This window comes from Dromiciops gliroides, chromosome 5 (assembly GCF_019393635.1).
Source record: "Dromiciops gliroides isolate mDroGli1 chromosome 5, mDroGli1.pri, whole genome shotgun sequence".
NCBI lineage: Eukaryota > Metazoa > Chordata > Mammalia > Microbiotheria > Microbiotheriidae > Dromiciops > Dromiciops gliroides.
In genome coordinates, this window is record NC_057865.1 from 235,673,059 (window position 1) to 235,696,740 (window position 23,682).

The 23,682-nt window shown below is 41.6% G+C and overlaps 1 protein-coding gene across 1 annotated transcript in view; it reads left to right on the plus strand.

The window, feature by feature from the left end:
- Nucleotides 1-6,601: 6,601 nt before the first annotated feature.
- LEMD3 (LEM domain containing 3) overlaps nucleotides 6,602-23,682 on the plus strand; it is an 86,920-nt gene continuing 69,839 nt past the window's right edge. The window contains exon 1 of the mRNA XM_043967380.1: nucleotides 6,602-8,252. Within this exon, the coding sequence (XP_043823315.1) occupies nucleotides 6,674-8,252 (1,579 nt within the window). The 5' untranslated portion in view covers nucleotides 6,602-6,673. The remainder of the gene's footprint in view (nucleotides 8,253-23,682) is intronic.

Consider the following 23,682-nt stretch of genomic DNA (forward strand, 5'->3'; position numbering starts at 1 on the left):
GGTTACGTTGTTTCTTTTACTACATAGTGTTTCCAATTGTTTTTTAATATAATTTAATCTTTTTTGGACTTCCCTGCCATGCCCCCTTGCTGGATATTTTCTTCCCTCCCTCCTCCTCCTTTTAAGCTTCCTTTTATGCATCCTCTTTCAGTCAGATTATAAACCTCTTGAAGTCAGAGACTCTTTCTTTTTTTGTTTATTACAGTGCCTGGCACGTAGTAGGCACTTAATGTATATTGACTATTTTTTTCCTCAGCAATTTCTACATTCATTGAATGGATAATATAAATTTATTTGCCTTCTACTGTTGAAACAAATATCCTTTCTCTCTATAGTTTTTAAATTGTCTTTTATGTTTACCTCATTGATCCAAATGGAACTATAAAGTGTGAAGTATGGATTGCCTTTTTTTGCCACAGTGCTCTACAATTTTTCTAAAACTTTATTGTTTAACATCAGTTTGTCAAATACTAATCTTTTATATACATTTGGCTCTATTTCTGGAATCTCTATTGGGTTCGATGGATCTATTTTTTTCCAGTATTATTTGTCCAGCATGAAATAGTTTTTGATAATTTCAGCTTTACAGCATGTTCCCTCCTTTTTTTCAAATACATTTCACTGCCATTTTATCTGGTCCTATAAAAAAAATAGGCCATTGGAATGTTGGTTAGTATTGCATTAAATCTATCAATTAACTTGGAAAGCATCGATATCATTCTTATATTGTATTTCCTTTAGAGAAAGAAGAAAGCTGAGTGATTATAATCAAGTCTTGGGTATGGTTAATACAGACTCGTTCAACAATTCCACCACGTGAAAATTATTAGATTAGAACTTAGTATGTTTTCATCTTTCTAATATTTCCCTCTTCCAATTCATCTTCAATAAAGTTGCCAGATTGATCTTCCTTATCAATGGATCTCATTCCTCTGCTGAAAATTTTTTGATGGTTCCACATTACCTAATAAGATTTTCATCTCTTTTGCCACAATCTGGAGTCACTCTTCCTTTCTAGATTTATCTAATACTACCCCTTCCCCTCCCATGCACTCTATGTTACAGCCAAACTTTTTGTTTGAATAGTAATGCCGTCGGTGGTTTTTTATCTTTTTGGTATCTTACCCTTCTTGGAGATATCTTGTCAGATTATCAGTCGAGATTTTTAAAATTATGTTGCTTCCAGCAAGATTTCCTCTGTATGTAGAGTTAATCTTGCTAACTTTGTCTTCTCAAGTGCTATTTTCACTTCCTAATGCAGAACACTGGGGACTCAGGTATCAAATGTCATGGATCCATTGTTATTGAAAGCAAAAATAGATTGCCATAGAAAAAAACATTGTATTTGTTGTCCTCCAGCCAATTTTGTCTTTGAATGCCCTTGGGATGACATGACTTAATAGTGTTATTCCCAGCTTTCTGCAAAACTTTTAAATTTTTTTTTTACCACTTTTCACCATTTTGTGAGGCTATTATTTGTTATCGCCTGTCACTCACCTCCTATGTATCTTACAAATGAATTTGTATTCTAAACTGGTGTTTACCCTTATGTGATTATCCATCATCTGCTGGAAGAGTTTTCAGTAACTGAGGTATATATCACTACTTCATAATGAAGCTCATTCCATTTTGGGGACACTTTAATTATTTAAAAAGTTCTTCTTTATCATGAGCCCACATCTTCCTCTATAACTTCTACCCATGGGTCCAAGTTCTGTCCTTTGGAGCAACATAGAATAAGTTTAATGTGTCTTCTGCATAATAATCTTTTTTTAAAGTTGAAGACAGCTAAAATTACTTTTCCCATACCAAATCATCCTTAGTTCTTTCAGCCCTTCCTTATCTCATCTAATTTCCTTCAAATCCTGCCTTCTACAGAAACCTTTCCTAATCCCTCTCCATTTTAATGCCTTTCTCTTTTATTTCCTATTTATTTTGTATAGAGCTTGTTTGTACATATTTGTTTGTATTTCCCATTAGATTGTAAGCTTTAGGGCCAGGACTGTCTTTTGCCTCTTTTTGTATCCCCATTACTTTGCTCAGTGCCTGGCAGGACTTAATAAATATTTATCGACTTTCCTCTGGGAATGCTCCAGATTTAGTGCCCTTAAAATGTAGTTCCCAGAAACAAACACAATGCTTGAGAAGCAGTCTGACCAGTGCAGAATAAAAAAATTTGTTCTGAACATTGTATTTCCATTAATATAACCTCGGATTGCATTAGCTTTGGAGGCAGACAGGTAACCCTTTCAGCTGACAATGACTTGTAAATAGCTAGAGAGGTAGGTTTCCCTTCTCCTATGTTAGCATAGTTAATTTTTAAAAAATCATTTAATATTTTCCAATTACAAGTAAAAATTGAACATTCATTTAAAAAATTTTTAGTTCCAAATTCTTTCCTTCCCTGTCCCATCCCTTCCCCACTCATTGAGAAGGCAAGCAATATATAGATTATATAACTAAAGTCATGCAAAACATACTTTCATATTAGCCATCTTGCAAAAGAAAACACAAACAAGAAAACTGTAGAAAGTAAAAAAAAATAGTGCTTAAATCATGCAGTTGATTTTTAAAATCTAGTTGAAAATTTTTCATTCATTCAACAAACTTATTAAGTTGGCCACTATGTGTAACTCATTGTCTTTGGTACTGGGCAGAGATGAGTAAGATATGGATGTGGGGAACCTGCATATATCTTTTTTTTGTGGGCAGTGACCTTCACTGTGCTTTTCTGGAAGCAAGCTTTACAAAGATGGCACCAGGCAGAATCCTTCTCCTGCCCCATAAGTTCCCAGGACTGAGTCCTCATAAAGAATTATCTGAAGAGAGGTAATAGTTGAAATAGGAGTGAATAAGATCACTAAGGGGAGTGGAGAAAGAGAAGAGGCATGAAGATACAGTCTTGATGGATGATGACATTAAGAGCCAATAGAGGAGCTGAGAAAGGTTAGGTCAAAGAAGTAGGGCTAATATGGGGCAGTCACATAAGGTATAAAACAGCCTCAAATCTTTCAGAAGTCATGCAGAAGTAGGACTGAGAAAAGGACATTGTTTGGCAAATTAAATAGTAATTAGTGACCTATGAGAGGGTAATTTCAATAGCGGTAGGAACCAAGGTCAAATTACATTAAGATGAAGAGTGTGAGTAGGTGGGGATATGTGGAGGCTGGGAAGGTAGACTGCTTATTCCAGAAGTCTGGCAGAGTTTGAGGACTATATTCCTTGGACTGGATGAAAGCAAAATAGGAGTTAATCGTGCTTGCCTTAATGTTAAAATTATACTATTGGGGATGATAACAAGGTGTTAAACTAACTGTAAAAATTCAGGCCATGCCAGGTGACTCCTTTATGAGGTGTAAATAAGTACCTGAGTGAATCAGAAGGGAGCAACTATACTAGAGTATTATGAGCCACACCCCAGGGTGACACAGTCCAGTTAGTTTGAGGCACTCCAGGCTTCCTGATGGGTACAATGGGTGGAATGCTGGGCTGGGAGTCAGGACAATTTGAGTTCAAATCTGTGTGACCCTTGGCTGCCTGCCTCAGTTTTCTCAAATGTAAAATGAGGATAATAATAGTACTTACCTCATAGGATTGCTGTTAAAGATTAAGTGAGATAATATTTGTAAAGTGCTTAGCACAGTGCCTCACACATGCTTAATAAATACTGGTCCCTTTCTCTTGTCCCTTCTTGACAGCAAGATTGCTTGGGTAGGTCGGACATCAGGAGTATCAGGACAGGGGTTGTTATTGATCCATAAGGAACACAAATAGCTAAGGATACTCATTCATCCAGCCCAGGGTGGTCTGAGGGCTCACTCTTGTGATATAAAATTTCCTCTGAGTCCCTGCAGCACACAGGCCACTTTACATTTCTCCAATGAACCCCTGAACCATTCAAGGCACTCCAAATGCATTCACCCTCTTGATAGGACAAGCAGGTTAACTGTAACCTTAAATCCATCCTCCCTGAAGACCATGACCCTAGGGTGGCAATCTCCTATTTCCCTTGGGCTCCCTTAGGAAAGCCTAAAGCCCTGCTATAGGAAAGCCTGTTTACCTTCCTTTATTTTAAATATTAAAAGAAGAAAAGAGAGATCTAACATTGAGATGTCTCCTTTGGCTGGGGGCACCTAGCTATAAATGCTAGGGAGTTATCCTTAAATACGATTGCCCAGAACACAGTAGTGTTTATATTGGGAAATCTATCTACAGAAGGTATGATAAACAGGGTGAAAAGGAGTGGTTAAACAATCAACTCAACACTGCTACAATCGTGTCTATGCTTTCTTTGTTTTTCTCCTAGCTCTGAATAAATCTGTTTTTAATGATGGTTTTCTTCAGCATATATATTTTATAAACCTCAGCTCATTTGAGACTTTTATCCTTCTAGACACTTATGTTCAGCTGCTGCTACTCTTTAGTTGTTTTCTTTTGTTATGTGTCCCTATCTTTCTAGATAATTTCTGAGGAAGCAAGTGCTAGGATTCCCTGAGGAAGCAAGGGTAGGATTAGTTTCCACCACTTCAATACAGTGAAAATTGTCTATCTCCTGGTTTACTGTTTCTTGGAGGGAGCTCCTGTGCCAAACAGAGGCTTATCTGAAACTACTCTCCAGGGAGGGCAAATTTACTATGCATTTCCCAAGACAAAACTTTTATTTTTGGACAGCTCTAAGAGTTATGAAGTTTTCCCTTAAGGTGAGACTAAAGTTTTAGAAGAATGAGGTACGTGCAGAAATTTTTTTTTTGTTGAGATGAGGCTCAAATAAGTGGAGGAGTTTGGAAACATCCCATTTGTCCTCACTAGTCTACATACTAGTAGTATGTATTCAGGGAAAGGTAATAATCACAATAATAATAGCTAACAAATATACATATATATATATACACACACACTGTTTGCAGTGTATGTATATATACAGTATGAATACACAGTATGTATATACATGCATACATACATTGCTTACTATTTGCCAGGCCCAATGCTAAGCACTTTACAACTGGGGCTCAAATAGAGAATGCATTTTGCTGCTTACCACAATCTTATTATTTATCTATATGCTAGACAGACACTACTGCTCTTTTTGCATCAGATTCATCTGCATCTTCCTCTTGGATGACCAGTGGTCAGGAATTCTGGGATAAGCTAGTTACTTGGGTCCCTTCCAACTCTGAAATTCTGATTCCATTAGAAGTTATAAAATTTGCACAGTCACCTACCCATGACACGACACTAAAATATATCCCTATCTCCCTTTTTTTGTTCCAGACATGGGGTAGATACTATGTGGGTAAGGTAAGTTTGTAACCACTTTTCTCTCATTGTGCAAAAACAATATATTTCTAATCCCAAAGCCTGAGATTTAAATCCTCAGAGAAAGGATGAAATGGTATTTAATTTAAGGGTTTTCCCTGAGAAAATATTCTTTGGCAAAAGCCCAGTGCTAAATATTCTCTTGTAGTATGCAGGGGATTGAAAAAGCAAGTATTTGTGGTTTTCAGGGCAATCTTGCAGATTGTTCACAAGGTGGAACAATGGTTCGTCATATTCAGAAAGTGTTTTGACTGCCAGGACTTTGGGGGTGGGGAGGACGGTATGACCTCAGGTTCAAGGCTCCTCTACTCCTGGAAATTCTTCACTCATAACATCGAACCCTGTACACCTGCTCCTAGAGGAAGAAATGGCCAAAGATGGTTTTGTAATCACCTCTGGATTATCCTCAATGATCTAAAAGTAGTGAAAAGCCTTTAAAACCATCACTTGGCTTTCAAAAATAAATAAGGCTGGGCATCACTGACACAGAGCGAACATATTTCAAAAATGGGCGGGGTGAAGGGAGATTGGGAGAGGAAATAGTGAGATCCTTATACTAGGTTAGGGGCCTGGCAGCCGTGACCCTAGAAAAGCAGGTTAGTGCTGGACCACTCCAGCTGTCCATCAGTCCTCCATCCTCCTTTTCCTCTTTCTTCTTCCTCCTTCTGACTGCCTCCCCTTCCTCCTCCTCCTCTTTTTCCTCCCCCTTTCCTCTTCTTCTTCGTTTCCTCCTCCTCTTTCCTCTTCTATGTCCCCTTCTTCCCCTTCCTCCCCCCCCCCCTCCCAATCTTCTTCCTCCTCCAGCAAAAGGCCCCAGCTCGGGAAGTAACGTTTTTCTGTATTAAAAAGAAAGACAGACAAAAGCGAAGGGTCATCAATTACGGTATGGGGAACGTGGGATGGGGCGCTCTCTCCAGCCCGGGCTGCAGGGAGACAAAGGGAGCCGGGGGTGGGGCGGACCCTCTCCATCCTCCCTTCGGTTTTCCGTCATTAGAGGTCAAGGTGTTCCCCGAAGGCACAGCCCGGAGCTGGGCGTGAGGAGCCCACGCACTTTGGGAGCACGCACCCCAATCCGGGCGAGGCAGGGGACTTGGGGGGGGGGAAGCCCCCTCCCCGGAGACGCGCCCGCCGAGCGTCGGGGAGCCCCCCTCTCCTTTGCTCCCCCTCCCCCCCCCCCCGCCGCCCCACGGCCGCACCTTACGTGGACCCTTCCCGCTCAGGTGAGTCCTTCCCACGCCTCCCATTGGCCCAGGCGCCGCCGGCTCGGGAAGGCCAACGCCGACGGGTCTAGTTCAGGGTCTAGGGTGGGCGCGTCACTTCCGGTAGCGCGGAGCTTGTAAAACACCCAGGAGAGAAAATGGCGGCTGCAGCGGCGGCGGCGGCGGCTTCGGCGGCTCAGCAGCTCTCGGATGAGGAGCTTTTCTCTCAGCTCCGCCGTTACGGCCTGTCTCCGGGCCCGGTGACGGAGAGTACCCGGCCCGTGTACCTGAAGAAGCTCAAGAAGCTCCGCGAGGAGGAGCAGCAGCAGCAGCAGCAGCAGCAACAGCAGCAGCAGCAGCAGCAGCAGCAGCAACAGCACCGGACCGGGGGCCGCAGCGCCAAGACGCGGAACAGCAACAACAATAACACGGCGGCCGCGGCGGCGCCGCCGGGGGCGGGGGCGGGAGCGGCCGCCGCGAGCATGGGGGGCAGGCCGCTCTCGGGCGACCTCTCCTACCTGCGGACCTCCGGGGCGCTCAGCCGCGGCTCGGCCTCGGCCCCAGACAACCCGCCCGGAGCCGCGGCGGCCGCCGGGGCCACGGCCGCCCCCGCCCCCGCCCTGGCCGCCGCCGCCGCCGGCGGCGGCAGCAAGGTGCTGCTGGGCTTCAGCTCGGATGAGTCGGACGCCGAGGCCAGCCCCAGGGACCAGGCCAGCGGCGGCAGGAAAGAGCGGGCCGCCCTGCAGTCTCGCGGCGGACCCAAGCCCGCGCCCCTGGCCGACGGCGAGGCGGGCCCCGGCCAGCCCGCCGAGCGGAGGAAGCCGCACGCGTGGTGGGGGGCCCGGAGACCCGCGTCCGCCCCGGACCCCCTCGGGCCTTCGGGGAGGGAGGGCGCGCTGGAGGACGCCGAAGAGGGAGTGGACGGCGGCGGCGGTGGCGAGAGGGAGCCGGAGGGCGAGGAGCTGCGCTGGACCAGCCGGCCCGTGAACGGCAGCCGGCTCCTCCCCTTCAGCTGCCGGGAGAACTACTCGGACTCGGAGGAAGAGGAGGAGGAGCAGGACGACGTGGCCGTCGCCCGGCCGCTCTTCAGGGACGACTCGCTGCTCCGGCCCCGGCCCAGGCGCGGCCACGGCAAAGCCCTCGCGGGCGCCCGGGGAGAAGCCCCGTACTCGGCGGCGGCGGCCTCGGGCGGCGTCCCGGGGAATGACAGGGCCGCCGGCGGTCTAGAACGGAGGCGAGGTCCGGAGGAGGGAGGGGGAGGATGCGACCCGCTGGACTGCAGCCCCATCCCCCGATACCGCCTGAACTCCAAGAAGCAGACCCCCCTCCTGTCCCCGCCCCTCCCCGACGGGGATCTGACCCTGGATCGCAAGACCAATAACCACATCGGCGGGGGGGGCTTCCACCTGGACCCCCCCAGGGTCTACGCCAACAGCCTCCCGCACAGCCCTCTGATCGCCACCGCCTCCTCCCCTCCGCTCAGGATCAATCACTCCAACCACACGGGCTCCAATCATACCTACCTGAAAAACGCCTACAACAAGCAGAAGCTCTCAGAGCCGGAGGAGGAACTTCTCCAGCAGTTTAAACGCGAGGAGGTGTCCACCACGGGGGGCTTCAGTGCCCACTATTTATCCATGTTTCTCTTGACTGCTGCCTGCTTGTTTTTCCTGATCCTTGGACTCACCTACCTTGGCATGAGAGGGACAGGAGTGTCTGAGGACGGGGCACTCAACAGTAAGTATTGGTCAGTGGGTAAGACCCTCTCCCGTGCACGGGGGCGATTCTGTTTTCTCGGTATTCCGGTTTACTGCGGGCAGCTCGGGGTAGTGGACAGAGACTTGCTGGCCTTGGGGTTAGTCTGGGTGGCTTAACTTCTCTGAAAATTCTCTTATGTCAAAGCTATTTACATTTCAGAGGAAGGTGCTGATCTGCCTTGGCTGAGAGGATTTCCTTCAGGAGTTCCCTACACCAGTGAAATCACAGGTTCAGGCCTAATCCCTAACCATATCATTAATTGCAGTTGTCATTTTACTTTGTGACCCTTTTGAATCAGAAACAAGGTTTGAAGTTGTGAACAGGTTGTTTATCAGACGTTATATTTATAGTACAGCCTATCACCAAAATATGTTACCTGTTTGGGTTTGAAAATCCTTTACCCAGATTATGCAGCGAGTCCAAAACACTTCAGAAAAAGCAGACAGTCACCTCCATGTTCTAAGTAGTATTCTCAGTGGTATAGTGGGAAGAGCAATGGATTTGGAGTCAAAAAGTATGAGTTTAAATTTGGGTTCTGCTCTTTGCTTCCTCTGTGATCCCTGGGTAAGTCAGGCAACCTTTCTGAGCCTCAGTTTTCTTGTCCCTAAGAGGAGGGGTTGAACTGTGACTTTTAAGGACCTTTCCAGCCCTTCTTTTCTGCCTGAAAATGTAAGAAGCCTACTTTTGGTAGGTAGAACTTTTAAAGTAATTGGCAAGTGTTTCTTAGCTGGTGGAACATCTTCTTTCCTCCCAGATTTAAGACATCGGGTCTCTTTAAAACTGTTAAATATGCGTTTTATAGTTTTCACTAACATGGACACTAATGTGGATAATTTCATGGAGAACAGAAATACAGCACGCCCACATGTGATTTTTTGGGAGTTAAACTGCACCCGCTCTTCACCTGGGTTGAGTGCTTTTCATAACAGTGAGATTCTTCACTCTTGGTTATACTAAACAGTTTCTATAATATTATGATTTATGCTCATTCTAAGTAGCTCGAGAGCATAATTTCTGGCTCTTTATCAAGGTGATTGATTATTGAGGGTTTTTAAGGAATATGGTGAATTGTTCCCTCTGTACGTTGCCCAGAAAAATTGCTAGCAAATTCCATATTGGATCATAAATTGAGAGCTGGCAGGGACCTTGAAGGGGTACTAGTCTACTCCTTTAAGGCCCAGAAAGGTTCAGGGTTATAGAGCCTCTGATTTCCAGTCCAGTACTTTTTGCACTGCCCAGAAAGATGAGTCAAAGTAGGTCTTGACTTAGATACATTAAATATTGGTCCTAAAACTGTCAAGGGTAATTGACTACTGCTGCGGTATTTAGGAAGTCAATTCAATGACTGTAAACATTGTTTCTCACTCTGTGCAAAACGTGGTACCTAGGCACTAGGAAATGTAAAGTTAAACAATAAACCCAGGCCTTGGATCTCAAATTCTATTTGGTTGTTATAACATGTACACAGATAAGTCAATACAAGATAATTTGAAAAGGAAAAAGCATAGGGGTCAGAGAGGGTCAGAATAATCAGGAAGAGTCTCATGTAGGAGGTGTCACTTAAACTGAACTTTGAAGTAGTCAGTTGAGGTGAGGAGAGATCCCATTCCAGGTGAAGAAGGCATGGAGATGGAATGCTGGATTTGGAGAAGAGGTAGTTGGTCATTTTTCCTGGAGTGCTTAAATGGGAATAACATGAAATGTCTGAAAATGTGGATGGGAGCAAGTTGTGGAGGGGTCAACTGTGACATGCTGAAAATTTTTTATTTTATCCTAGAGGCAAGAGTAGGCCAGAGAAATGTAGTGATTCAAAAAAGAAATGGACAAACAGGAGAAGCAGGGAAGAGATCTGTGTTAAAGAAAGAAGATAGGGTAGCCAGGAGGAGGTGAGTGGTCATTAGTACAGAGAGGTCAAATAGAAGGAGAACTGAGAAAAGGCTGTTTTAGCCAGTGAAATAATTTGTAATCTTGAAGCCGAGCAGTTTCCATGGAGTTCTTAGGTCAGAAGCCAGAATTGTGAAGGGAATGGATGGTGAGGAAGTGGATGTAAGCTATTTGGGGGAAAGGGAGAATAAAAAGATCCTTATTTTGAAGGGAATGACAGGGTCAAGTGATTTTTAAAATTTTTCAGGTGGATGAGGTCCTGCACATTTGCAAGTAGTAAAAAACAGATAAGGAGAGATTGGAAGATGAGAAGAAATGATTAAAGGGGCTAGCTTCCAGAGGATATTGGAGAGGCTGGAATAAAGGGCATGAGGATTGGCAGTGACATGAAAAGCCACTTTCCCCAGATGAAGTGAAGGGGTTTGAAGTGTGAAGCAGGGAAAAAGAGAAAGCACCCAGTGGCTGGTCTTGATTTCTAAGTAATAGAATTTTTCTGATAGAGAGGAGTGGAGGGAGTCCTGTTGGCTCTTGAGAGAAGGCTTTGAACAGCTGCCCAAGTGGAATTCAGTCAAGAAATGCATATTGAGGGAATATGTAATGGACTCAGGGGTGTGTGGGTGAATATTTAACAACAGACTATCTAGAAAACTGTACACACAACACACTCTAGTTAAATTCTTTTTTTTTTTTTTTGGTGAGGCAATTGGGGTTAAGTGACTTGCCCAGGGTCACACAGCTAGTAAGGGTTAAGTGTCTGAGGCTACATTTGAACTCAGGTCCTCCTGACTCCAGGGCCAGTGCTCTATCCACTGTGCCACCTAGCTGCCCCCAAATCCTCATTTTTAACATTTTCTCTCAGCATGTTCTAAAGTCTAGACAATCAAAACACCAACAACTGAAGCCCCTATTTGTAGCATTTGCATATTTCTGAGATATAAAAGCTTACATTGAAAATTTAACAATAAGAAATTTGGTGCAGCCCATCTCCAGGAGACCACTGAGTGGCCCAGTAAGCACAGTTGTTTGTAGCATTTAGCAGCACTGGAGTAGGAGTGGAGAAGTAGATCATAGGGCTAACCCGAGGTTGGGGTTTAGTAGTTGAACCTTTGTCCTAGGATCAAAAGGGAACCTATGTACATATTTTCTTTGCTCAACAGTATTTGGTTACTAGAATCACATATTTAGAAGAGACCTTAGAGGCATTTAGTCCAACTCATAACTACCAAGAATTCCATCACCTCAAATTCAATAGATCCCAAACTAAATGTGATCATTAGCTTTTATTTTTTGCAGGGCAATGAGGGTTAAGTGACTTGCCCAGAGTCACACAGCTAGTATGTGTTAAGTGTCTGAGGCTGGATTCAGGTCCTCTTGAATCAAGGGCTGGTGCTTTATCCATTGCACCACCTAGCTGCCCCCTCATCATTAACTTTTTAGGAGAATTAGCTTCCACTTCTAACTTCTCTACATTTCAACATTCACTTCATTTTACAAACATTGGAGTTGTCCCTTGATCCATCCATTCTTCTTGTCATGTTACCTAATTATTTACCAAATCCTGTCAGTTCTTTCAAAATGTGTCCTTCATTTACTTCTTCCTTTCCATTCCCACCGTTTACCACTTTTTAATTCAGGCCCTCATCACTTTGCTTACTTCTGAACAGTCCAAGAACTTCCTAATTGGTTTCTCTCTCACTCTAAATTGCCAACTATAACTGCCTTAATATCACTATGGGATTAAACATGTTTTTCTAAAACATAGAGTTTAATGTGTCACTCCCTTTATTCAGAGTTTAACAGGAACTCTTTGCTTATATGACATGTTCAGAGCTTTCCATAACTTTACCTGGTGGGAGTGCTCATGGGGGTGGTGATAGAGAAGCTCTGTGAAGGAGCAGACACTTGATTTCTGGCTTGAAGGAAGGGGAGGTATTTTCAGCAGGTAAAGATGATGAGGAAATCCTTTCTTAGCTTGAGGAATGTTGTAAGAAGGCAGTGCTAGCTATATGAGAGGAGTATTCTGGTTTGTGTAGAAAGCACCTGTGAAATTCAGCTGAAAAGGTGGGTCAGAGCCAGATGAATGACCTTCCCCCTTTTCTCCTCTTTAATGAGATGAGTGACATAAATATGGCAGCTATGCAGGTTGTTAGGTATATGCTTCTCAAAAACTTAAGAAAAAATATACGTACATTTTAGTAGATGGTGAATATGAAGCACCATGGTGTAGTGTTAAGACTTATCCTAATCCTGGATCTGCCATTTAATAATGGATGTGACCTTGGAAAATCTGAACATAGGTTTATTCATCTATAAAATAGGGAAAATGATGCTTACCCTTTCTACCTGACCAGATTATAAAAGTTAAAACATAAAAGCATATAAAATTTAATTGTTATATTCCTTTTAAAATTATCAATAACATTATAAAGAGAAATAGAAATCTTAGATATGGTCTTTTTATGACTCGTTCTGAGGACTCAGCATTTCTTATTTTTTTAAAGAACTTAAAGATATTTCTTATCAAGTTGGGATTAAGTTTTTTTGCAGTATATTATGTTTACCCATTGATAACCAATGGTGAAAAGAAGGGGATCCACTAGCTCTTTCAGCATTGAAATTGTTTAACAGATCTGTGGGGTTCCCAGAGTAATTCTTTTGATGAGGGATTAGAAACACTCGAAAGCATTTGACTGTAGATTTCATTCTTTGGTTTGATAGTATATGTAAGAAAAACAAGAGATTGTAGATTTAGAATTTGGAGGGACCTTAGAGATCATCTGGTCCAGCATCCTCATTTTATATTTATCCAATTAAAATTTTGGCGGGGGGAACATGTTTTTACATCACTGTCATTTCCCAACCTCCCTTGCGACAAAGGAAAATAATTAATCAGAAACATCTAATAAACTTTGTATGACAACACATGTGATGTTCTGCTATATAGTCACTCCTTACCTCTCTACTGTGAGGGAAAAGGATATGTTTTGTTATCTTTTTTCCTGGATTTTCGTTAATTTTTTCCCCCCTTATTACTCAGAGTTCACCTTTGTAGTTGATTTTTTTATATATTTGATCCTGTTTATTTCCCTGTTCATTAGTTCATGCAGAATTTCCCAGGTTTCTCAGCATTCCTCTTATTTATCATTTCTTACTCTGCAATAATACCCCATTATGTTTATAGACCCATTTGTGTCCAAGTCTTTGGGAGTGTTGCTATGACTATTTTGTCGTTTATTGGTTTGTCATTGATTTTCTTCTGGCTCCTTCATTTTAACAGATTAGTAAGTTGAGGCCCAGTGAAGGGAAATGACTTGCTCCCAGTCACAATGTAGGAAGTAACAAAAGTGCAGGTTTTATACAAATAAGCTTTTATTATTTTTCTCCTTAGGTTTTGCCTAGCAAAGACTAGATAATTCTTGCAAAAGCAAAAAAAAAAAGTCAGAAAAATTTCCTCTGGTACCATGCTTTTATTAATTGACATCTCCATTTGCTCTATATATCTCTATTTATAAAGGAGTTTCATACCAGCCTATAATTAGCACACTTAAAGAACCTTGAAAATAAAAAGACAATAGGAAGAGAAGCAAAGTAGATACATTTTCATTAGACCTATTATGAGATTTTTCTTTTCTAACTCAGTCATCACTGAGCACAAGAGCATTTTTTTCATTATGAGAATCAATAAATTCATTCTTTGGACAGATATTTATTGTGTGCCTGACCATATCAGACAATGCTTAGGTGCTAGAGATACAAGACAAAAGTGATTATCCCTGCTCCTGAAGCTTACATTCAAAAGGGGAAGTGACAACATATACACATATAAATACAGACAAAATAAATACAAGGTCATTTGGGAGTTGGTGGCACTAGCAGAAGAGGCATATTTAAGGTACATAAGCTGAACCTTGAAGATAGGGAATTGAAAAGTGTAGGAAGGAGAGAGGAGTTTGTGTTTGATCCTAAAAGCAATAGGGAAGTAGTGGAGTTTGAGTTACTTGGTCAGACCTATGTTTAAGGATATCCCTAGAGTTTTTTAGAGAAGGGAGAGACTTGAGGCAGGGAGAAAAGTTGGGAAGCTGTTCAAAATTTGGTCAAAAGCTGATGAGGTCCTAAAGTAGGGTGGTCTCTGTGTGGTTAAAGAGAAAAGGACTAATGAAATAGAGGTAGAGTTTGAATTTACAAGATTGGGCAGCTGATTGGATCTATGAGGGAGAGAGATTAAGGAGTTGAGATAGACTGAGTTTTTGCATCTGGGTGACAGGAATAATGGTAGTGCCCTTGAAAAATAGAAAAGTTAGGAAGAAAGTTGGGCTTATGGGGAAAGATAATGAGGGATGTTACCTCCTTGAGAGCAGGGACTGTTTAAGTTTTGTCATTGTATTCCCTGTCTTTAGCACATAGTGGGTGTGGAATAAATTCTTGTTGATTGATTAGTGAGTTCTGTTTTGGATATGTTGAATTCAAAATGCCCAAGGGTCATCCAGGTCAAAATGTCCTATAAGCAGTTAGTGATTCAGGAATTGGAGATCAGGAGAGAGGTTAGGGCTAGATATGAAGATCTGGGAATCATCTGTTTGGAGATGAGAACTAAAGCCATGGGAATTAATGAAGTTACCAAGAAAGTGTAGAAGAGGGATTCTGGCAGATCCTTGGGATATACTGTAGGACGGGGAGAGTGGCAGAGGGAGTCACTGGGTGGGATAGGATGATAGTTAAGCAAAGGAAACAAAAATCAGACAAGAACCAAGAGGGAGAAGACTCATTAAAATCCAAAGAGAAGAGATGTGGTTACTAGTGTCCACTGCTACAGGGAGATGAGCTTTTAGGGTGAAGAAAAGACCATGGCCAAATTGAACAATTAAGAGATAATTGAGAGAGTAATTTTAGTTGAGTGATGAGATCTGAATACATATTGCACAGGGTTTAGAAGGCAGGGAAGGGAGAGGATGTGGAAGCAACTAGTTTAAGTAGCTTTATTTTCCCCCTAAGTTTGCTATGAAATGTGGTTGAAACAGAAGAATATATTGAGGGAATGATAGAATTAAGTGAGGGATTTGGTTTTTGTTTGTTTGTTTGTTTGTTGTTGTTTTTTAGGATACTGGAGACCTGGGCTTATTTGTGGGCAGCTAAGAATCAGCAAGTAGGTAAGGAAAGGCTGAAGATTAGAGAAAGAAAGGGGATCATGGGAGCAATGTACTGGAGAAGGAAAGGAATTGAATTGCAAAGGTTCAAGCAGAAGGATTGGCCTTGTTGAGAAGAACTGTCTCTTGATTGGAGAATATGGTGTGCTATCATGTGGTTTGTTTGGTTTTTTGTTTGGTTTTTTGGCGGGGCAATGGGGGTTAAGTGGCTTGCCCAGGGTCACACAGCTAGGAAGTGTCAAAGTGTCTGAGGCCGATTTTGAACTCAGGTACTCCTGAATCCAGGTCTAATGCTTTATCCATTGCACCACCTACCTGCCCCCATATCATGTGGTTTTGAGATGTATAGTAGAGAAAGGGAAGCTTTCTGAGAATGGTCTCTTCTGTAAAGTATGAAGTGCAGTCTTTTGTTGGAGAGACAACATTAATATAGGAGACTTGGAAAGATGAGAGGTATGCAGAAGCTGCTGTGGGACTTAAGAGAATCATTGTGGTGTAAAAGGCATCCCTTGGTGAAAGAGAGGGCTCAATTGAGAACACAAATTTGTAGTGGACCCAGTCAGAATGGCAGCATTGTTAATAGTAGTGGTACTAGTAGTGGCAGTAACTAGTATCGGGGTTTGGCAAGGAACAAATGGTAATAAGAGGTAATAAGAGGCAAGGGATTTGAGAGTAGAAAACAGAGTTGAACTAATTGTAAGATTGAGTTTGAGAATGGAAGTAGGGAAGCCAGAGAGAGGATAATGGCCTAGGAGAGTACTAAGGGATGGCAGAGTTAGTGGTCAGGATGAAGGGAAAAAAATGGGGTTAAGAAGAGCGAAGCATTGGGAAAGATTATCCTTTGATAAAGGAATGTCAGAATTTTTCATCATGTAGGTAGAACCCTGGCAGGTGATGAAAAGGCAAGAGTCCTTTTGACAGTCCCTTTGTGTAGCTGAGGTGAAGTTGTTGAGATCACAGAACAAGGAGGCCAAGGTGTTTTAGGGAATGTCAGCTTGTATGTTGAGAGCTCCCGGTATAAGTTTAGGGGATGAGGTAGAGAGGAAGTTGGTGACTTCCTAAGAAAGAAGGGAAAATGGCCCTGGGACTGGTAGTTAACTGCCATTAGGCTCTGGATTGGATGGTATATCTGGTTAGTCAACCTTAGGGCAGGAGAGGTTGCTAATTGATGGTGGTAGAGGGAAGTCCTGAGAAACAGCAGTACACCTACTTCCTCTCCATCCAGGTGATCCTGGAGAATGTTAGAGAAGGTACATCCAATGCTGGGCAGAATGATGGGGAGCCAGTGTCTTCAGGGGGAACCATGATTGCCAGAAGGTGGAAAGAGCCTCAGAGGAAGAGGTATAAGATGTGATAGCACTCTACTAGGGATAGAAAGAGTTGCAGAAGTTGCAGGAACAGTATGGTGTCATGGAAAAAGCAGTCACTGTCAAATCAGAAGGCCTGGATTCTGATCCCACTTTGATACTTCTTATGTATGTGAACCTCCTTGGGCTTCACTTTCCTTATTTGTAAAAAGAGAGGGTGGCCTGGAGGGCCTCTAGATCTATATCTATCTATAGATCTGTGGTCCAGAAAAACCACATGAGCCCATGAAGCTTCAGAAACTTAGTATTTAGTAACATAAGCACACATGAGATAGTTAAATAAGAGTTCAGTGGCTTTATATAAATAAGGGCCAGATGAGCTGAGGGTCATATGAAGTAAGTATCCTAAATTCAGAGGAGAGGGAGATCAACATGGACTTGAGCAGTCTTGAAGATCTCATGGAGGTGGTGAAATTGTGAGCAGAACCTTGAAGGATGAAGTAAATTTGGATAGATTGAGGTGGGGAGGGGAATGGGCATTTTTTTAAAAGGTGGTAGTCTGGGGCAGCTAGGTGACCCAGTGGATAGAGCACTGGCCCTGGATTCAGGAGGACTTGAGTTCAAATCTGGCCTCAGACACCTAACACTTACTAGTTGTATGACCCTGGGCAAGTCACTTAACCCCAATTGCCTCACCAAAAAAAAAAAAAAGTGGTAGTCTTCAGTTAGCCTGGAAATGTTAGGAGGAGACTAACTTCATGGAAAAGAGGGGGTGGAGAATAGAAAGAGAAAATATTGGATAGATAAGATGGGACCTGGTTGTGTAGACCTTTGAATGTCAGCCTGATGAGCTTATCCTTATAAAGACGTCATCAACTATTTTTTGAGCCAAGGATGGAAGATTAATCCTATGTTTAATGTAATACTCCAGACCTAAGATGACCAGAACGAAGAAAGTTTTTTATTTTCTTTTTCATTAAGGGTAGAGAAGAAGAGAGAAATAGGAAAGATAATTTAAAGGAAGAATTGGCAAGATTCACTGACTATATTTGACTATGGAAGAGTCAAAGAAAACTGATATTTTGAATCTAGGTATTTTAATATTGGACATACTGAATTTGTTACATCCAAAGGAAGATTGCCTTTAGGTAGGTGGAGATACAGTACTAGAATCATGATGATAGATAAGGGCTAGAACCACTAGTTCTATTTTTTTGAGTAAAAGAGTAGGAAATTTTAGTGTACGGTATTTCTGCGTAACTTTGAAAACCCCAAATTTATGTGGAACAGTGGTTCACAACTGTGAACTGGGCATGCTGCGGCATATTGATGTGCCTTGAATTTTGCAAGGTGTGCCTTGTAACTCCTAAGACTTCTACAATCTATCCTGTTCTCAGCTGAAGTTTGCTGCCTGCTCTTCCTTAATTGGCTTTGAAAAGGTCCCAGTAAGAGCTCCTTTTGAGGAGATTCAAGGGTGCATCCTCTGCTGCAAGTCTCATGGGCTTCAAGAGGACAAGGAGTTGGGGAGAGCTGAAGGAATTCCAAGATATAGGTGGTGGGCCTGGAGGTCCAGCAGTTTGGGAACCCTTTGTGTCCATTGTGCATGCAAAGTATACTGTGCCATAAGCAAAATATTTTGAGAATCACTGAATGATATGTAATGTTAAACATCCAAGGACCCAGAGCCTGCCTTTTTTTCCATTATTACTTAGATATATTTTTATTTAGAGTACCAAGTGGAATTCTCATCTCCTCATCAAGAAAGATGAAACAGCTAGAAAAGGTCCCTAGAAGGTCAACTAAATGAACAAGGGAATGAAATAGCTTATTTAGAATGATAGTTTATTTAAAAGATTGGATATCTTTAGTCTCCAAAGATTGGTGGAAATGGGCGTACTTCACATTTATACTACTCATTCATCAAACACTTGTGTAGCGCACACAGTATGATATGCACAGTTCAGTGTTGTAGATGTTGGGGGATGACACTTTTGTCCACCAAATCCTGGCTTACTAGAACTGTATTAGAATACTACTGTTACTTGTAACTTGTTTCTTCCATACAAATGAAAGTATAATTTTTTTTCTGCTTTCTTGTGTGAGCTATATTAGGTATGGAATAACCACCTAGACACTATAAAAGGTAAAAAATGTGTTAGTGTCTGTCTAGTCTATGTCAGATACCGTGCTGGGTGCTATGGGTACAAAGACAAAAATGAAACAGTCCCTACTGTTAAAGGAACTTAGTATCAGCATGTGCTGTGTAAGCAAAAATTACATGCTGACAGGAGTGGGGGAATGTTGCAGACCAGACTCCAGCTTGGTTTGGTGCCTTTGGTTCAGAATGGGAATCAAATGAGATGTTTGTAGACCATTTATCAGGTAACAAAAGGTTTACTTCGTCACAGCATGAACAAGTTACTCAGCAAGGATACAGTCCTGATTTAGTTGAGTGCAGTGCCCCTTGGTCTGTGTTGGCCATGCTGATCCACAGGTCAAAGAGTATCTTATTCTTTTTGTGCTTACTTTTTTGTACTTAAGCAGTAGGAGACAATGTTAGTGGTTGAGTCTTTGTTTTCCACTCAGCCAGCTAAGTTTTGGGGACCAGTTTCAGGAAAATCTTGTAGCCTAGCCTTTTTAGAGTAGGGCACTAGGAAAAGATGACCAGGTAATGTGGTGGCAGGTCTCTAGGAGATGCTGCTTGTGCTACAGGGAGGCAATATTCACTGAAAAACTCTCTTGGCCTGAGCTTTTAAGGAAACTAGGAATTCTAAGAGGCAAATAAATACCTTCTAGACATGGAGATGGAATGGCCAATTGTACCATAGAGGTGGCAACCAGGAATGATGTAGAAGACTGTAAAGCTAGGCTCTGTCTAGTCCAGTTATGAGGCACTTTATGTGCAATACAAAGGAATCTGTGCTTAGTTATAGAGGCAATAGGGAACCATTGGAGTGACATGGTCAGGCCTATGCTTTATATCACTTCATAGCTATTGGGAGGATATATTAGAGAAAGAAAAAAAAACCCTGCAAATAGGCCTAATGACAGGTGATGAGGTTCTGTATTAGCTTAGTGATTGAGAAAAGGAAGGAGATAATGAAGGAGATGGAGAGGTAGAATTTGTTTTTCAATTTTAATAGTATTTTATTTTTTCCCAGTTCCATGTAAAGATAGTTTTCAACAATTTTTTATAAGATTTTGAGTTCCAAATTTTTCTCACTCCCTCCCCTCCCTCCCCCCTTCCCAAGACAGCAACCAATCTGATATAGGTTATATATGTATAATCATGTTAAACTTATTTTCACCTTAGTCTTGTTGTGATATAAGAATTAGAACAAAAGGGAAGAACCTCAAGAAAGAAAAAATACCCCAAAATGAAAATTGTATGCTTCAATCTGCATCCAGATTCCACAGTTCTTTTTTTTTGGATGTGGAGAGCCTTTTCCATCATGAATCCTTTGGAATTGTCTTGGATCATTGTATTGCTGAGAAGAGCTAAGACAATCTATCACAGTTGATCAACACATAATGTTGCCATTATTGTGTACAATGTTCTCCTGGTTCTGCTAACTTTACTTTGCATTAGTTCATATAATTCTTTCCAGGTTTTTCTGAAATCACAATCACCTTCCTTCTCATTTCTTATAGCATAGTTGTATTCCATTATGTTCATATACCACAACTTGTTCAGCCATTTCCCAATTCATGGGCATTCCCTCAGTTTCTAGTTTTTTGATACCACAAAAAGAGCTGCCATAAATATCTTTTCGTGCATGAGGGTCCTTTTCTCTTTTTTATGATCTCTTTGGGATATAGACCTAGTCATGGTATTGGTAGCTCAAAGGGTATACACAGTTTTATAGCCTTTTGGGCATATTTTCAAATTGCTCTCCAGAATGGTTAGATCAGTTTACAACTCCACCAATAATGCATTACTATTCCAATTTTCCCACATCTCCAACATTTATCATTTTCCTTTTTTTTGTCATGTGAGCCAATCTGATAGTTGTGAGGTGGTACCTCAGAGTTGTCTTAATTTGGATTTGAGAGGTAAAATTGACAAGGCTTGGCAACAGATTGATTCTTTTGGGTGAGGGAGATTAAGAAATTAAGATCGACTCCAAAGCTGTATATACCTGAGTGAGTGAAAGCATAAATTTATTGTTATACATAGGTTATTAATAGAAAATGTGCATGTGTAAAGCTTGTTTGACCATGTGAAAACTACCTTGTTTTCAAAAACTGCTTTAATGACAAATCTCACATTCTTAAAGCAAGTGAACATAAATGGTTCATGGATTTGTAGTTTTAAGAACTAGAAGGACCTTTCAGCATCATCTACTTAGGAAGGGTTGCCTTGTTATCAGGCTTTTATTTCTCACCAGAGTTCTAGACCACTGGCCTAGGGTGGTAGCTGATCCCCTGGCACACATATGCCTCAGGAGCAGAATTGGGCCCTTGTTAATAAACCTTGGGAAAGTTATTCCTTGGATCTGTTTCTTTATCTGTAACATAAAGAAGTTAGATTCTTTCAGGCCTTCTTAAACTTTTTCCACTCAAGACCCCTTTTCATCCAAGAAACTTTTACAAGATCCCAGGTATATAAAATGGGTATGCATAACCTATTGTTGCCAAATTTTTCAAGACCTCCACATTCAGTTATGGGACCCCATTTGGGGTCATAATCCACAATTTAAGAAGCTAAGGATTAGGCAGCCTCTTGAGGTCCCTTATAGCTCTAGATCTATGATTAAGTCCCACAGTAGGAACTTAATACATGTATTAATGCATATACATGTATTAAGTCCCACAGTATGTATAATGTACCCATAATCCCCCACCTCTGCAAGGAGGGAGGAAGGTATAAGGTTTGCTCTTAATTACATAGCATTTAGAGTTTTGTTTTGTTTTTAGCTTTTCCATTTACATGGTAGTCTCCTGGTATGAAATAGTTCATTTAAGTTTTTTCTTGCTTTTCTGAATTTTGATTGAATTCACTTTTTTTTTTGTAGCACAGTGATATTTCATTACATTCATGTATGACAGTTTTTTTAGCCATACCCCGATTGATTTGTGCCAAAATTCTTACTGAGAAAGATATTACTAGTATGAAAATTTAAACTTACATTAATTTATATAGCTTAAAAAGAAAGTATTTTTTTCCAGTAGAATTTTTTAGTTGTGTAGTATTGTTCTTTGTACATATGGGTAAATTGTCTTTAAGATACTCTTTTTTTTTATGCTTTTTTTTTTTTTTTAGTGAGGCAATTGGGGTTAAGTGACTTGCCCAGGGTCACACAGCTAGTAAGTGTGTGTTAAGTGTCTGAGGCCGGATTTGAACTCAGGTACTCCTGACTCCAGGGCCGGTGCTCTATCCACTGCGCCACCTAGCTGCCCCCGTCTTTAAGATACTCTTAATTCTTTTGGGGATGGAGTTAAAATTTACACTGATTCTTTAGATCATATTTATAGAATTTAATGACCTATCCTTTATCACAGATTTCTTTTTTAAACAAAAATTCAGTTTTGCAGGGTGTTATATAGGATTACAGAATAGTTGGAAGGGATGTTATAGATCCGTTAATTCTTCCTTTACCTCTCCAGCAGTGATTATCCTCTAAATGTTCCTGATAAATGGTTGTTTCTTAGCCTTTGCTTGAACAATTCTAGTGCCAGGGAACTGTCTCTCAAAATAGCCAATTCTGTTTCCTGAGAGTGTTAATTGTTGCAAAGTTCTTCCTTATATTAGGTTGAAATCTGCCTTCCGTAATTTACAGTTGCTCCTCGGAGTTACATTTTTAACATGTTAAGTCAGGAAACCAGAAATAAAACTCTGAAATATTCTTATTTGACTCTTAAGATTGTACAGTGTGGCAAACTAGTCTGTAAACCAGTAAACATTTATTACCTGTCTAAACTTTGGAGATACAAAGAGAGGTAAAAGATAATCCCTGCCCTCAGGGAACTAACAATCTAATTGGGGATTCAGCATGCAAACGATATACAAATAAACTATATACAGGTTAGATGGGAAATAATAAATAGGAAGCACTAGAATTGAGAGGGATTGGGAAAGGCTTCCTATATAGAAGGTGGGATTTTAGTTGGCAATTAAAAGAAATGAGGGAAGGAAGGATGTAGGGATGAGGGAGAGCCATTACATGCATGATGAATAGCCACTGACAACGCCTGGAGCCAAGAGATGGAGTGACTTGTTTTCCAAGCAACTGAGAGATCAACATCACATAGTACTTAGTAGAGTGTAGGGTTTAAGAAGACTGGAGAGGGGGGCAGCTAGGTGGTGTGGTGGATAAAGCACCGGCCCTGAATTCAGGAGGACCTGAGTTCAAATCTGGCCTCAGACACTTGACAATTACTAGCTGTGTGACCCTGGGCAAGTCACTTAACCCTCATTGCCCCCCCCTCCCCCCCCCAAAAAAAAAGAAGACTGGAGAGGTGGGTGAGGGAGGGGTTATGAAAGGCTTTAAAAGGTGGAAAATTTTATATTTGATGCTGGAATTGATATGGAGTCACTGGAGTTTATTGATTTGGGAACATGACACTGTCAGACCTGCACTTTAGGAAGATGACTTTGACAACCGAAATGAGGATGGACTAATGTGGAGAGAGACCAACCATCAGCAGTATATTGCAATAGGCCAGGCTTGAGGTGATGAAGCCCTGCACCAAGATGGTGGCAACGTCAGAGGAAAGAAGAGGGCATATTTGAGAAATGGTATGAAAGTGAAATTGATAGGCTTTTATAACAGATTGGCAATGGGAGAGGGGTGTGTGTATGAAAGAGCGAGAGAGATAATGAGGAGATAACATGATAACATCCAGGTTTCAAACCTGGGGGTCCTGGGAGGATGAATTTTAAAAGTAGCTTGATTTATTGGGAAAAAGATAACAATTTCAGTTTTGGACATACTGAGTTTCAGATGTCTACATGATATCCACTTCAAGGTGTCTAATAGAGATGAAAGCCTGCATGTTAGCGAAATGATCATATTGAAAAAATTTCACATTGTATTACTATTTTACACTCATAGTTTATCCCCTCTGCAAAGA